At 43.2% G+C, this 13815-nt stretch overlaps 1 protein-coding gene across 2 annotated transcripts; it reads left to right on the top strand.

The window, feature by feature from the left end:
* Window positions 1–4293: 4293 nt before the first annotated feature.
* On the top strand, window positions 4294–8688 carry LOC133487515 (protein L-Myc-1b-like). Of its 2 annotated transcripts, XM_061794202.1 has the most exons (4): window positions 4294–4579; window positions 4675–4772; window positions 4848–5405; window positions 6304–8688. In XM_061794202.1, the coding sequence occupies exons 3-4, from the start codon at window positions 4901–4903 to the stop codon at window positions 6864–6866; spliced, it is 1068 nt and encodes a 355-aa protein (XP_061650186.1). In that variant the 5' UTR covers window positions 4294–4579; window positions 4675–4772; window positions 4848–4900; the 3' UTR covers window positions 6867–8688. The 2 variants fall into 2 exon arrangements, with proteins under 2 accessions (XP_061650186.1, XP_061650185.1); XM_061794201.1 differs by lacking the exon at window positions 4675–4772 and having other exon boundaries at window positions 4295–4579.
* Window positions 8689–13815: the final 5127 nt, after the last annotated feature.

Here is a 13815-nt window from a genome sequence, read left to right on the forward strand (position 1 = left end):
CAACCGTGGTTGTACTTATAGTCATATAAAACTTCAGCGCATCATGATTAGAAGTGGTTTAGCTACTTACGGCACGAGCAGGAAAAGTGTGACCCAGGGGTCACATACGGCCTGCTGCGTTCTTTTATCCGGCGCACTCAGCATTTACACCATCGAGTCTTGTCTCAACAAGATTCCTGTAATATTTGTACCATTAATTTAGTCACACACCCATGTATTTTATTTGTATTGAATTACTCCACTAGGTTATTGGTTATTTCAATAAGATTAAATGTGTTATAAATAATAAAATAAAAAAACTGAGAATGACTTATTTTATCTAGTAAAATAATGCATAGCAGTCTTTCATACATAAATAATTACAACAGAGTTATGTATACACACAATACCTTAAAGAACATATCCATATTTATATAATTTATTATTTACAATTTAAAAAGTACATAGACATTTTTAACCCCTCCTGTTTTTCAATGTAAACCCACGTAATGCATCTTTCTCGCTGCTTTAAGATCCATGAAATTTTGCATCTTAGCCACAAGGAGGCATGGCCTGCCTACAAGCAGCAATGGAGAGATTCGCTCCTTCACTGGAAGTGAAACCTACAAAGCTGTCTCGCCCCTTGGAAACAAAACAAAACAAGACAAAACATTTGTATGGTTGTTTTGAGTTTACAGCATGCCGGCTTTGAATTTCAGTACTTATGTTATTTACAAAGATGCCAAAAAAGTAAGAGGTAATAGGCTAACTTAGGTCAGCTTGATGTCATTTTTGGCAGGTAAAGATATCACAGGGCCTGTGACACTATTCTTTTAGGGGTGTGTCTGAGTGGTGGCATTTTTACCTCTCAGGGGAGCAATAAAACGTGTGTGAATTATTCATGGCATCTGTATAGTCTCTGGTTGACTGGACCCGTTCTGAAACCTGCTCTGAGACGGGATGTACGGGTCAAAGGTTAGTGTAAGTGTCACAGAGGTCGTGGGGAAAAGGAGGGCTAACATGAGGACATCCAACCACCCAAATTCCCTCACTGCCGACTTTGTGATACTCCTCAGGATATTCAATGGGTCGTGCGACTAACACGGGTGCTCAACTGAGGTGAAACCCACCCCCTCTTTCCTTTCTTTACCATGCTCACACATATGCTACTATAACAACAAAAGACAATGGTGGCCACTTGAAGTTAAGATGGGGGGTGGCTATTGTTAGTGTTAAGCATTGTTACCCCAACAAAGTCCCCGCTAAGGAAAAATAAGTTTTTAAAGATAGATGACGGAGATCTTTTCTTCTCATCGGCATCAGTCAGAATCGATGGAAGGCCTGTTTAGATTTCAGAACAATTTTGCCCATTATAAATCTAATTTTACCACTAAAACCATTATAAAATACTAATTAAAAAACATTACCTTAATTTGAGCTGTTTGTGTGTCTATTTTTCTCTTTTTTTGAATGAGTGTTGCAGAAATATCCATTCATTCATTTTCTATATCACTTTTCCTATTGAGGGTGATTTGGAACTGGCGCCGATCACAGCTGACTGCAAGCGAAACCTGGATTGGTCGCCAGTCAATCCCAGGGCAGACAGAAAACCATTCACACAATCACTGAGTGGGAACTGAGCCCACGCTGCCTGCACAGACGTCAGGCAAGTCAAGCGCTAACCCTTGGTCACTTCATGCAAAATATCCAAAGAAAAAGCTCAATGCATGAGCAGCCCACTCGCATGATGTTATCTGCAATGGATATAAAAAGTCTAAACTCCCCATAAAAAGTGCAAATTTTTTGTGACATACAAAAATAAGACCAAGGTACATCTTTTCAAAACTTTTTCCACCATTAATGCGACCTATAACTCATTGTTTGGAATGAATAATGTACTGCAGTTGATTACAACAACAATATAATGATTTCAAGGTGGACGTTTTATGCAAGTTTACTTTTCACTTCCATAATCATGACAAGTAATAGCGCATCCATTTGAAGTCATGGAAGAACAACGCTAGCAAGCCAGTTCTTACGTCAACAGGTCACCTGCTTTAATTAGATGTTACAGGTTTGTGTCGTCTTATTCACATTATTCAGTTGGTGTACTGTCACGTGTTGGACCTCGGGCTGTTGGCCAAAGACAGATGACCGTCACTAATCAATGTCGTTCACTCAGCTTGAACATGATGTTGATGCTTTTGTCCAGTCCACTGTGACAGGCGATTAAGGAGAAGGCCGAGCATGTGATGATCAAGCGGATCAATATGCCAGACGCGGGGAGGTGGAGGCCCCCTCGGGTGGCACAGATGTTTGACCTGGTGTTGTCTGGCCACGAGACGTTGGTGAACTTTGGCCTTTTCCCTCCAAGGGAGCAGAAAAAAGCATTTGTGGTAACTGATGATATCTTCATGTGATCGACACTGCCTCGGTGCACAGTTGATTGGAGTATTCAAAGATGCTCCACGCACCCTTCACTGTCCACAAGCAGTTCATCGTTCCCAACATGCTGAGTGAGTATCAGTATGGAAATGAAGTACTCAACAACTGCTCTGAATTATTTGCACCTCCATTGTTATACAAATGGTTAGACCTTCTTCCGTGTACTGTATTCACCAGTACAATCGTGTTTAACGAGTTTCTCGACTGTTTTCTCCTTTGCTTTAAATATCTGCCAAAAGCAGGTCAGCAATAGTGCTTGTAAAATCAATGATAATGAGTCTATTACGAAGTAAAGCGTCCGATAATAAATAACCTCAGTCTATTGGGAATATATTTTATTTCATTCTGCTATTATGGCAAGAGCGTAACAAAATTAATAAATGCAATTATGAGAAAACACTAAATCCTATATGTCCAATAATGTATGTAATCATTTTATTTTAGGGCATAGCCACTTAATTTAGAAGCAAGATTACTACTGATGTATTTTGAGCATTTGGCAACAGGTTTGTGCACAATTTACAGTATTATGTAATTATCACAGATCCACACAGACTGTCAACAACATTAGCTATTTCTGCACAATGTATTGCAGTTTAGTAAAAAACCTGCATAAAAAAAAGTCTACCTTTTACAAAAAATGATGATGCTTAGTGGCTTTGACATAGTCAAAAGAGGTTTGAAAAAAAATATAAAATCGACTTGTGATTATGCAACTGTACTGCAGCATACAGACAAGTGTCAAATATTTTGGAAAATATGTACAGGCCAACTCGAATATTTGAAAGCTCTTAGCATGACAACCAATGTAAATGAACTATCACCACAATAATAAAACCTATTGTTAAATTAATGCATTTACTACCCAAAATTGGAACACAATATTTTGTAAGATCTAATTTGTGATACAACTTTTGTATTGTCTCATTGGAGGCATGGATGAGAAGTGCAAGTGGTCATTCAAATCAAATCGAATCGAATCAAATCAAATCAAATCAAATCTGATATATTTACTAACTCACTAGCCAAAGACAAACGGGATATACAATCAAAACAGTTTAGAAAATGGCTGGATGGATGGACACGCTAATATACAGACAAAAGAAAACAAGTAAAAAAAAAAAATCGTATCAATGTTTCCAAATCTGGCATTGTGTAAAGGATTGAACTGTATATTTGCCAAGTACATAAGATTTTCATACTTACTTAACCAACCACTGAGTGCATAGAACAAACTGGATGAACGGATGTCATCATTTGCTTTTGTAATACATTTTGTTACAAGTGTAAAGCAGATGCATATGCTTAGGGAAACGCCACCGCTAGGTGGCCCCCAAGAGCAAGCAGCAAAGCCAGAAGTATTGAGGAAGAACAGACTAGATAAAAAAGGAAAATGTTTGGATAAAAAAAAATAAAGCTTTTGCACATTTTAATTTTTTGTACCTCTTTATAGACGCCTATTTAATTACATCACTGTTTACGTATTTGTTTGCTGTTATATATCTATTTTTTTACATTATAAATCATTTTGATATATTTAAGGGATTTTATTTGTTGTCACACTTTGTTGTCCTTGCACTGCGGATTATTAGCACGTGGCGTTTTTAAACCACAAAACATTAAACCGGATGTCACTTGAATTAAAAATCTTTCTACAGTAAACGCATGGCAGAGCAGTCGAATGCTGCTTCACTTGGAATGTTGTATAAGTCAGCCCCAGTCTGCTTTCGTAGCCGCCTGTGCGACCTTTTGAGATGGAAAAAAAAGTTACAAACAACTATGAATGATGAACAATCATTAGAGATGGGGGGGGGGGGGGGGGTGCAGCGTGGATTTTGTGGCCAAAAGTGGCGACGCCGACGGGGCGGGCCGAGGTGTCCGACCCCGCCCCTGATGCAAACCAAGTCTTCCCCGCTTGGAAGCTGGCGAGGAGGCCCCCCCACATCAAGGTCGCCCCCTCCCGCGCCTCTTATAACCGGATTTCTACTGGCGCGAAAAAGCCACTGCGGGGCGGAACCGCAGCCTGCAACTTGCAACTTGTTGGCCTTCTTCTACACGACAACTAAAAGCAAACGAAAAACAACAACAACAACGAAAAAAGACAACTCGCCCGCTCTACCAGTGGATTTGCCATTGCTTGGAATTTTCCGAGTCGGTGAGTAGTAGTTGTATGTTCTGTGAGAGTTGAGGTTGCTCGAACTTGTCAGAAGTTGAGTGCACTTTCCACCATGTTGTTTGTGCGTATTTAAGAAGCCGGCTCGTTGGAGTTGCGACCGGAGCGTTCTCGTCGCCAGTCGAGAGGAGTTAGCGTCGAAATCTATATGTAGAACATGATGTCATAGCCACATGTATGTCGGCCTCGCGAGCAGATGTTCGTCGAACGTGATGGCCGCGAGGCTAACAACCGTAATGTTTCCCTTCAGGTTCAAAAGGACGAAACCCAAAGAGGACTTGAGTTGGAATTTTTAGCCGAACAATGGAGTTGGACTGTTACCAGCACTATTTTTTCGAGGACTTTGACACCGAGGAGGATTTCTACAAGTCAACCGCTCCGAGCGAGGGCATTTGGAAAAAGTTCGAGCTTCTGCCCACCCCTCCCATGTCGCCCATCCGGACTCTGCAGAGCAGCGACGGCCTGAGCTGGTTGTCCCGAGTCCTGGGTCCGGACGACGAGTGGGAGGGTCAGGGGCTCTTCCGCAACCTCAGCTCCATCATCATCCAGGACTGCATGTGGAGTAGTTTCTCTGCCAGCAAGCAGCTGGAGAAGGCAGTCCACGGGAGGCAGACGGCTCCGCCTCGGCCTCCCGGAGCTCCCCCGGTTCCGCAGATCCTCGCGAGGCCGAGCAATGCGCACTGCGTCTCGCCGAGCGCTCACCTCCCCACGTCGGACTGTGTGGACCCTGCGGCTGTTCTCACATACCCGGCAAGTAGCTGCAGGAGGACGGCGTCATCTGGCTCCGAGTCCCGGACCGACTCCTCCGGTAAGGGCGCAGCCTGACCTCCCAAGCGAATTATTGCCCAACAGTGCGTAATGTGGAAAACATTGCATAGTTGCAGAGGGGAGTGTGTTTGTGTGTGTGTGTGTGGGGGGGGGGGGTCCAACCTAAACATGATTTTTGGTTGTGTTTTTTTTTCTCCCACGTAAATGCTCACAGCAGCCTCTGTGTTATAATCTGAGTCCGCCATAAGAGCTGGATTGGCTGAGCCCTTCTTACGAGCACAGTAAAGCACTAAACTTTCTGATCCCTCCAATTGGGGGACGCCTACTGCCACCGGGTCCCCTCATTACAATTGCTGATGAATGTTCCTTGTGGTCCGTGACAAAGGCTTGGATTCTTCTCTGCTCCATTGCCCCGAGGCTGCGTGGGGGAAATAGCGATGTGCTTGCTTGGCTGCGGAATGCACTTCCTTTTGCCACCTAATTGGGATTGCTGCTGACTGTCCCTAATGCAGTGTTTCTCAACCTTCCGTGAGCCAAGGCGCAGATTTTACACGAGAAGAAGCACCGAACAATTATTACAACAGAAAGTATATAGATTATACTGAAATAAGGATCTTGATTTTCTTATTCTATTTAGTTTAACTATTATTCAGTTGTATGAATGGCAACTGCAAGGTAATTTTACTATCTGACACCAAGGGGAAAGGCATTTAATTGTTCTCCCTGTCACTATATGACACTGGCATAGCTGAACAAAGATACATTCTTTGGACTCAATACATTTCAAACCTATTAAATGAAATGTAATAGAAATTTCATCTCATGACCACTTCTCAATTGCAAATGTGTGATGTTGGAATGAAACATCCCCTTAAAGCGTCCCTATTTGTATTGCATAATGATTGATTTTGACATTTTATTTCTATATCTAATCACAGATGATGAAGAGGAAATTGATGTTGTCACCGTGGAGAGCAAACACAACCAGGTCCGACTGGCGAGTGTCCGTAAGCCGGTGACCCTCACGGTGCGTGCGGACCCCTGCCCCAAACGCTTCCACGCCTCGGTTCACCGGCAGCAGCACAACTACGCTGCCCGCTCCCCCGACAGTGAGCCCGACGACGATGACGACAACGAAGACGAGGAGGAGGATGACGAGGAGGAGCTCCAAAGCAAACGTACGGGCCTGGCATCCAGCCGTCCCACCTCCCCCTCGGGAAGCTCCTTGAACTCTGATACGGAGGACACGGACCGCAGAAAGAACCACAACTTCCTGGAGAGGAAGAGGAGGAACGACCTGAGGTCCAGGTTCTTGGCCCTGCGGGATCAGATCCCGGGTCTGGAGTCGGCCAAGACCCCTAAGGTTGCCATCCTGACCCACGCCACGGAATACCTCACGGAGCTGCACGCCAAGGAGAAGCGACACCTGCAGGAGCGCAAACGCCTCAAAGCCCGCCAGCAGCATCTGCTGCGCAGGTTATCTGTGCTGAAGCGTTCTTGAACCTGCATGAACCTGCAGATAGGAACTTTTGTCACTTTTCCAAAGCCACAATTTTTGTATGACAACATGGCTCATGTACCGTATTTTCACGACCATAAGGCGCACCGTATTAAAAAACGCAGTCTCAGTTACGGGGTCTATTTCTATATTTAACACAAAAATAAGGCGCACCGTATTATTGGGCGCAGGCATGGTAAAACACAGTGGGAGCAAAACTGAGTTCGGTTGTACTTTATTGAAGTATTTAACAATGTACTCATCAATCCTCATCCACAAATCCATCAAAGTCCTCATCTTCTGTATCCGAAATGAACAGTTGGGCAAGTTCTCCATCAAACATGCCGGCTTCCCTCTCGTAGTCGTCGGAGTCAGTCTCGTTGCCGGGGGGGCTGTTCAGCAATGATGCCGGCTTTCGCGAAACCTCGGACAACAGTCAAAGCGGATACCTTAGCCCGGGCATCCACAATCCACTCACATATGGTGGCGTAACTTGCCCGGCGATAGATGGATAGACTGCTCCGTTTCATAAAACAAAAGCACCAAGACGGACCTCCTTGAAAATGTTCGATTTTCATTTCTTCTGCAAGCGTTATTGCCCTCAGTCGAATGGTGACTGTAGAGACGCTTCTCACGGCTGTTCTTTGCTCATTAATCCATTGCTCGAGTTGGTCTTCCAACTCGGGCCAACTCGCTTTGTTTCCGCGGAAACTCAGCTTCGTCTTCTTGACTTGGCGAAACTCGTTTTCCTCGCGGCTCCGGCTGCTCGATTCCCATGTTCCTCCGCGTAACTGATAGCTTGCAGTTTAAACTGTGTTTCGTAAGCATGTCTCTTCGTAGGTGCCATTTTCGGGGGTCCTTAGCTAAACCGATGTTGTTTTGCACAATGCACATACCGGCGCTATATACCTACTGAGGGCGTGTCTTGAGCGTCCTCTTTCACGCGCACCCTTCCCCCTTTAACGTCCGCATGCTGTCCTCAGTCATGTCCGCCTTTCCTCTATATAAGCAGCGTGTCGGCAGGAATTGCTCCCAGTCAGTCAAGCTCATCAAAGTCACACAACAACATTTACAGATTTTGGAACTCGGTGCACACATAAGGCGCGCCACATTATAAGGCGCCCCGTCCATTTTGGAGAAAATGTAAGACTTTTTAGTGCACCTTATGCTCGTGAAAATACGGTAAATAGCCTCCAGTTATGTTTGGAATACTTTCATCATTTTGTAGCAGAATTGTAGACCTAAACCTGTCATCGACAGTAGGGTTGTCTGATCTCAGTGTGTGGGGTTTCTCTCCTGTTTTGCACAGTTATATAGTGAGGGTAACGCAAAAGATGTTTGTAGATATGACAGCAGATGTTTTCTGGTATGCTGTGATGGGAGCTGAGGGACTCTCTGTGTTACCTGGTGTGACATATATATGATAATATGTGCGGAATCGAGCTGAGATGACTTCATTCCAGCGTTGCACATTCATAATGGATTGGAGTGCCATGGATGGTGCGAGTGTGTGAGCTGCTTTGTTTTGTTTTTTTTTGTGTGGATGTTCATATTTCTCTGTAAATAATAGCTTATTGCTCCCGGTGGAGGAGCATAACAAAACCGAGCTTTACTCTTCTGTATGATTTCCCACCAGGCATTGAGGAGCCTCTATTTTGTTAAGAAAATGTGGAGTAAAAAAAGCAAAAAAAGAGTTTGATAAGTGGCACTGCTGTACTTTATACTCACACGTCACTTTGTGATCGCAATGCAGCTCCTGATTTTGGTTGATTCTAAAGCATGCTCATTCAACAACATTAAATTTTGATACCAGATTTGCAACCAACCATGAGACAGTTTCTTTGTTCACATTAAACACACCTACATTTTTTTAACCTTAGAAACAGCAACATTTCTCAGTTTGTGGGACGAATCCAAGAGAAGTCGAGCCAACTGTTCGATATCCTGCCTTCTGAGTCACTCCAAAGTGTGTTGCGCTAAATCAAATTTTGATTGTCCTTGAGACTTGCCCTCGGCAAGCATGTGCACATGCAATACTGCTGTGGATCCTCTTCTCTGCAGTGGCTACTGGATGGTGGGGTACCTGATGTGCTTTCATCTGGATTACACACACACACACACTCTCTCTCTCTCACACACACACGTTAAATGCACTTTTGGCATCTGTCGAACAGTCTCAAGGGAGTGGCGAATATGGACCTCTACTCCCATCCAACACAAAGCTATTTCCAGACAAAGTTGTAGAATGCCACTGCTGGCTTCCTCTAAAGCAGCGGTTCTGAGCTTTAGTCACACTGGAACCTGCGTTTTCCTATTGTAAGCAGTCACCCACTTTTACAGAAGTTAAAAACAAGCAAGAAAATGCATTGTTAAAATGTAGCCTTGGAGAACACACAGAAGTTCATATATTAAAAACAGAACTACGCATGCTTACGTGTTCAAAGTGCCTTTCAGGGCACCTTACTGAGGATGAGCTTGACAATTGAATGTTCAATGACTAAAGTCAAATTAAATAAAAATATGGCCACAGAATTTCCCTTAAACAAGGACTTTACAGTTTTGTCATCTTTGATAAAACTGTCAGTTTGACCTGACAGTATCTGTGAAAGACAATCAGCCTTCTCTGGCCCCATCTTTTATCTTTCATTTGATTGTGAAGAAACCACTGCGCTTGAGGAAAAACAACCAATTGGAGCCAATAGGCTTGACCAACGAGTTGTCAATCATTTGCCGTGCGCTCTCGAGCAAACTCGAAGCAGGCACGCCCCCTTAGCCTTGCGCTGACCTTTTCCCTTGGGCGTCAGAAGCTTTGCTGAAACTACTATGGAATATCCCCCTACGGAAAATAAAAAAAAGTGCCCACCCCTTGTTTGCCAACAACTGGGCACAAGACTAGCAGATTAAAGAACGGTATGGTATTATTGATGGTCAGTCCTCAATATACAGTATGTGAAACAGACAGAGGGCCGAAATTACTTCTCCAAGGAACTGGGACAGATCCTGAGACAAAACATCTCACTCCTAACATCGTACGTTGATACCGTGATGAACCGAGGAGGAGCTCCCTTTATTTTTTTACTACCAGTCCGGGACCCACCCACTTCTGGGTCCAGATACACCAGTTGAGAATCACGGCTCTAATGTGTCCTGTAAAAATATAACCATAGAACTCTGTATTATTTGACCAGACTACTCTAACCACCATTTTACTGGCTTTTATTAGATACCGTAGTTTGGTGCTCCGTGACCCATGAAATTGTCGGGTTTTGCTTGCTTGTTGTCCCTGTGTAAAATGTTGTTTATTTGAAGGATGAACAACAGTGTTTGTGGACACTTTCACTAAATTTCACACCTTAATAGATTTTCATGTATTTTCATGCGTAATATCTCAATTTGTAAGGTGAAATCCCATCTGTGTGTCGCCATGGTTTCCCCCCCCCACTCCTCCCAAGGTTTCATGAAAAACTATCCATCCATTTTGTGTCGCGCTTGTCCTCATTAAGGTCATGGGTGAGCTGGAGCCTGGAAATTGAATTCACACACTGCTGTATGTTTATTTTGCACTCAAGGCATGCAAGGAGCAACCTCAGAGTGAAAGGTGCGCAAAACGGTGCCACAAATCTTGGGCTAGTGGTTGTGCGGCCAGTGGCTTCTTCAAGGGCACCTCGTCATTTGTCCACAGTGGGATTCAAACGGTGGCCGTTCGGTTCCAAAGCCCTTTGTCTGATTTGGCTTCTCAAGTTTCTGCGTTCTTCAGTTAACTGATTCCTTGCATGCAAGCGCTCGAGCAATGTGGTTGTAATTTTTGAAAATGACATTCTGTTTTGTACATTATTTGTGAAATTTCACGAACATAACATTCTAACAAATATTAAACTTCTTGATAATGGGCCTCGTCATGGTTCGTCTCCTAATACAGGAAGCGTGTACAATTGACTACAGTTAGTTCCTGTATGATTCCTTGTATGTTCGGTGACCGTGTTGACCTCGCAGACGAGTCCCAGCAAGCCCGACTGTGGAATTCTAAGTCAGTTGCACATTAAAGCGCAGTTTTGTTCAGGTACAGCCTGATGGACGAGCCCGACACGCCCTGCAATCCAGCTGTCTCACACCTCTCCTTTGTCAAGGCCTCATTGGGGGTTGGTGTTTCACCTGCTTTCTGTGCATTTTCACCCCTCGGGCCACATTTTCAGCAGAAAGAAACCCATTCCAAAATTCCAAAACACACACTGAAATTATACTATTTGACTCTGCAATATCAAATTTGAAAATGTCCCACATAATTCTCTCATAGTTAGAAAGACATTTTGACATATTTTCATCGTTATAGAAGACTACAAAAATACATACCGTATTTTCACGACCATAAGGCGCATTTAAAATTTTCTCCGAAATGGACGGAGCGCCTTATAATGCGGCGCGCCGTATGTGTGCGCCGAGTTCCAACATCTTCAACATTTTTTTTAATTTTTTTTTTTGCCATTTCCTGCCAACATGCTGCTTAGACAGAGGAAAAGCGGATGTGGCGGAGGACAGGACGCTAAAGCCACGCCCCAAGTAGGGATATAGCATATAGCATCGGGGTGTTTTTTTCATTTTTATTATTATTATTTTTTTATTTTTTTTATTTATGTATTTATTTGACCGCTTTACTGACTGGGAGCATTTCCGGGGTGTGCATTGTGCAAAACAACATCGGTTTGGCTAAGGACCCCCGAGCAGCCGCGAGGGAATTCAAGATGAACGAATCCATCGTTCGCAAGTGGAGGAAGCAGGAAAACGATTTTCGCCAAGTCAAGAAGACAAAGCTGAGTTTTCACGGGAAAAAAAGAAAAAGAAAACGCCGAAACAAGACGAGGTGGCCCGAGTTGGAAGACCAAATCGAGCAATGGATTAATGAGCAAAGAATATGTTTTACCATGCCTGCACCCAATAATACGGTGCGCCTTATGGTCGTGAAAATACGGTAATTTTCTTGAACCTTTACAGTGATACAAATTAGCATTGGGATAAAATATCACACAAATGGATTGTGCTTATTTTGTGTGACACTAATAGTATCCAGAAAATGATCACCCACAACCTGAGAAGAATACATTATACATTTTGTTTGGGTAGGTAGATGTATAAGTATAATAATTTCAATGATACCAGACTTGCATTGACAGGTAGATAGATCCAGTCTATTTTTTTTCTAGTTCGGTCACATTAGCAGGTTCTATCCAATAAATTCCGAGCCTTATTCCGATCTGAGGATTTCTGATGGTGACACTTTAAAAAATTTGCATCAGTGTCACATAAACCGTGTATGGGGGGTGGGGGCTGTCTTAGGTTCACGACGGAGTTCCGTTCCTACAGTGGTAGTGAATTTGTAGGTAATTTGGGGATTGTTGGGATAGGCTCCAGCATGCTCGCGAGCCTAGTGAGGAGAAGTGGCTCATAAAATGGATGGATGGATGGAGGTATGAAACAATCAAATGAAAAGCCTTTAATATGGTGGTAATTGAGCACGCCTTCTTGTGCAGACACATTCATAAGCCACTGTGCAAACAAGTTCATTGAGCATCGCTAGTAACCTCAGAACGTCGTATGTCGGTACAGTTATAAACGGAGGACCCCTGTAGTGTAAATCCAGCCGAAGCCGATTCACTTTCAAAGCCTCCAGCATCATCAGACTCATTGTAACTTAACTATTCAAGGGAAGTTAGTGTTTTGTTTGTTTGTTTACAGAGGTTAACTTTTTTTTTTTTTTTTTTTACACTTGTTTGATAATTGAGAATGCCGAAAAAAGTGCATGCGTGATCCATGACACCCTTCTATTACACCTTTGTCATGTCTTTAAAGTTAACTATAATAATACTGAGTGGTGAACTTCTTTTTACATTTGATGAAATTGTCACTCGATACATTGACCTGGACGGTTCATGTTTGGTTCTAAACTTACTTTTTGTAATTGCAACATTTGTTAGGGGATATATTGTTTCACAATACATTTCCCAAAAAACAAGAGTTTCCGTTGTAGAATGTAACACTTAGTTGTTGTTCCAAATCCTTCAACATTTTAAAGAGGCTCTTGACTGAATCAAAAGATTCGACAATGACATTAAAAATGTGAGCCATCATGTCTTTTTGTCACCAGTGGCTGGAAGGTTGAAACTTTTACTACACCAGGAAGTGAAAGGAAAATAAAGACGGATGTCAGACCTGTGGCCATTATCAGCCACTTTTACATCCTCTTGTTTACATTTATGTGGCGAAACATGCTATTGATGCTTAACTTAACGATTCAGTCCAGATCCAAAGACCTGTCCCAAAAAGAGTCACAGTCAGTGGCCCCTACGCATGTACAATTGCACTGGTCTTGTTCAGATCAATTGCGAAATATCCTAAGTCTCAGTGAGCCCTTTAAAGGTTAATAGACATTGCCCAGCGTATTCACTAACATCGACCCAAAAACTTGACACACTCTTGTGTGTCAAAAAGCAGACTTTCCTGAACCAGTACCAATGGATCTCTTTGTCCTGGGAGACGCTCTGCTCTGCCGGTTCAACTCTACAAACTTGCCAGACCAGAATTTTGAGTCATGCCCACACAGAACTTCAGAAGTGCACTTTCACACAAACACACGCACGCACGCATGCATGCATAGACACACACACGCACATCTGGAACATACGTGTCCCTTTTCCTTCCAAGTCATCTCGATCTGGGAGCCACAAGGAATCATTTTATGAACGCAAAGCTTTTTACTTTTAAATACCTGTATTCTTTCGTCCCTTCCACCATGTGAAAGAGCATGATCTGACATACTTTTCTGAATACACAAGGAGTTGTGTGTAATCAGGGTGGGACTGTGGAGAATGGATGATTTGGCTGTGCGGAGAGAAGTCTTTTCTTGCTTTGTACTTCCTCTTTCCGCAGCACGCAAGCTCAATCGCATCTCTCTGACAAC

The sequence above is a fragment of the Phyllopteryx taeniolatus genome, chromosome 13 (genome assembly GCF_024500385.1).
Source record: "Phyllopteryx taeniolatus isolate TA_2022b chromosome 13, UOR_Ptae_1.2, whole genome shotgun sequence".
Classification (NCBI taxonomy): domain Eukaryota; kingdom Metazoa; phylum Chordata; class Actinopteri; order Syngnathiformes; family Syngnathidae; genus Phyllopteryx; species Phyllopteryx taeniolatus.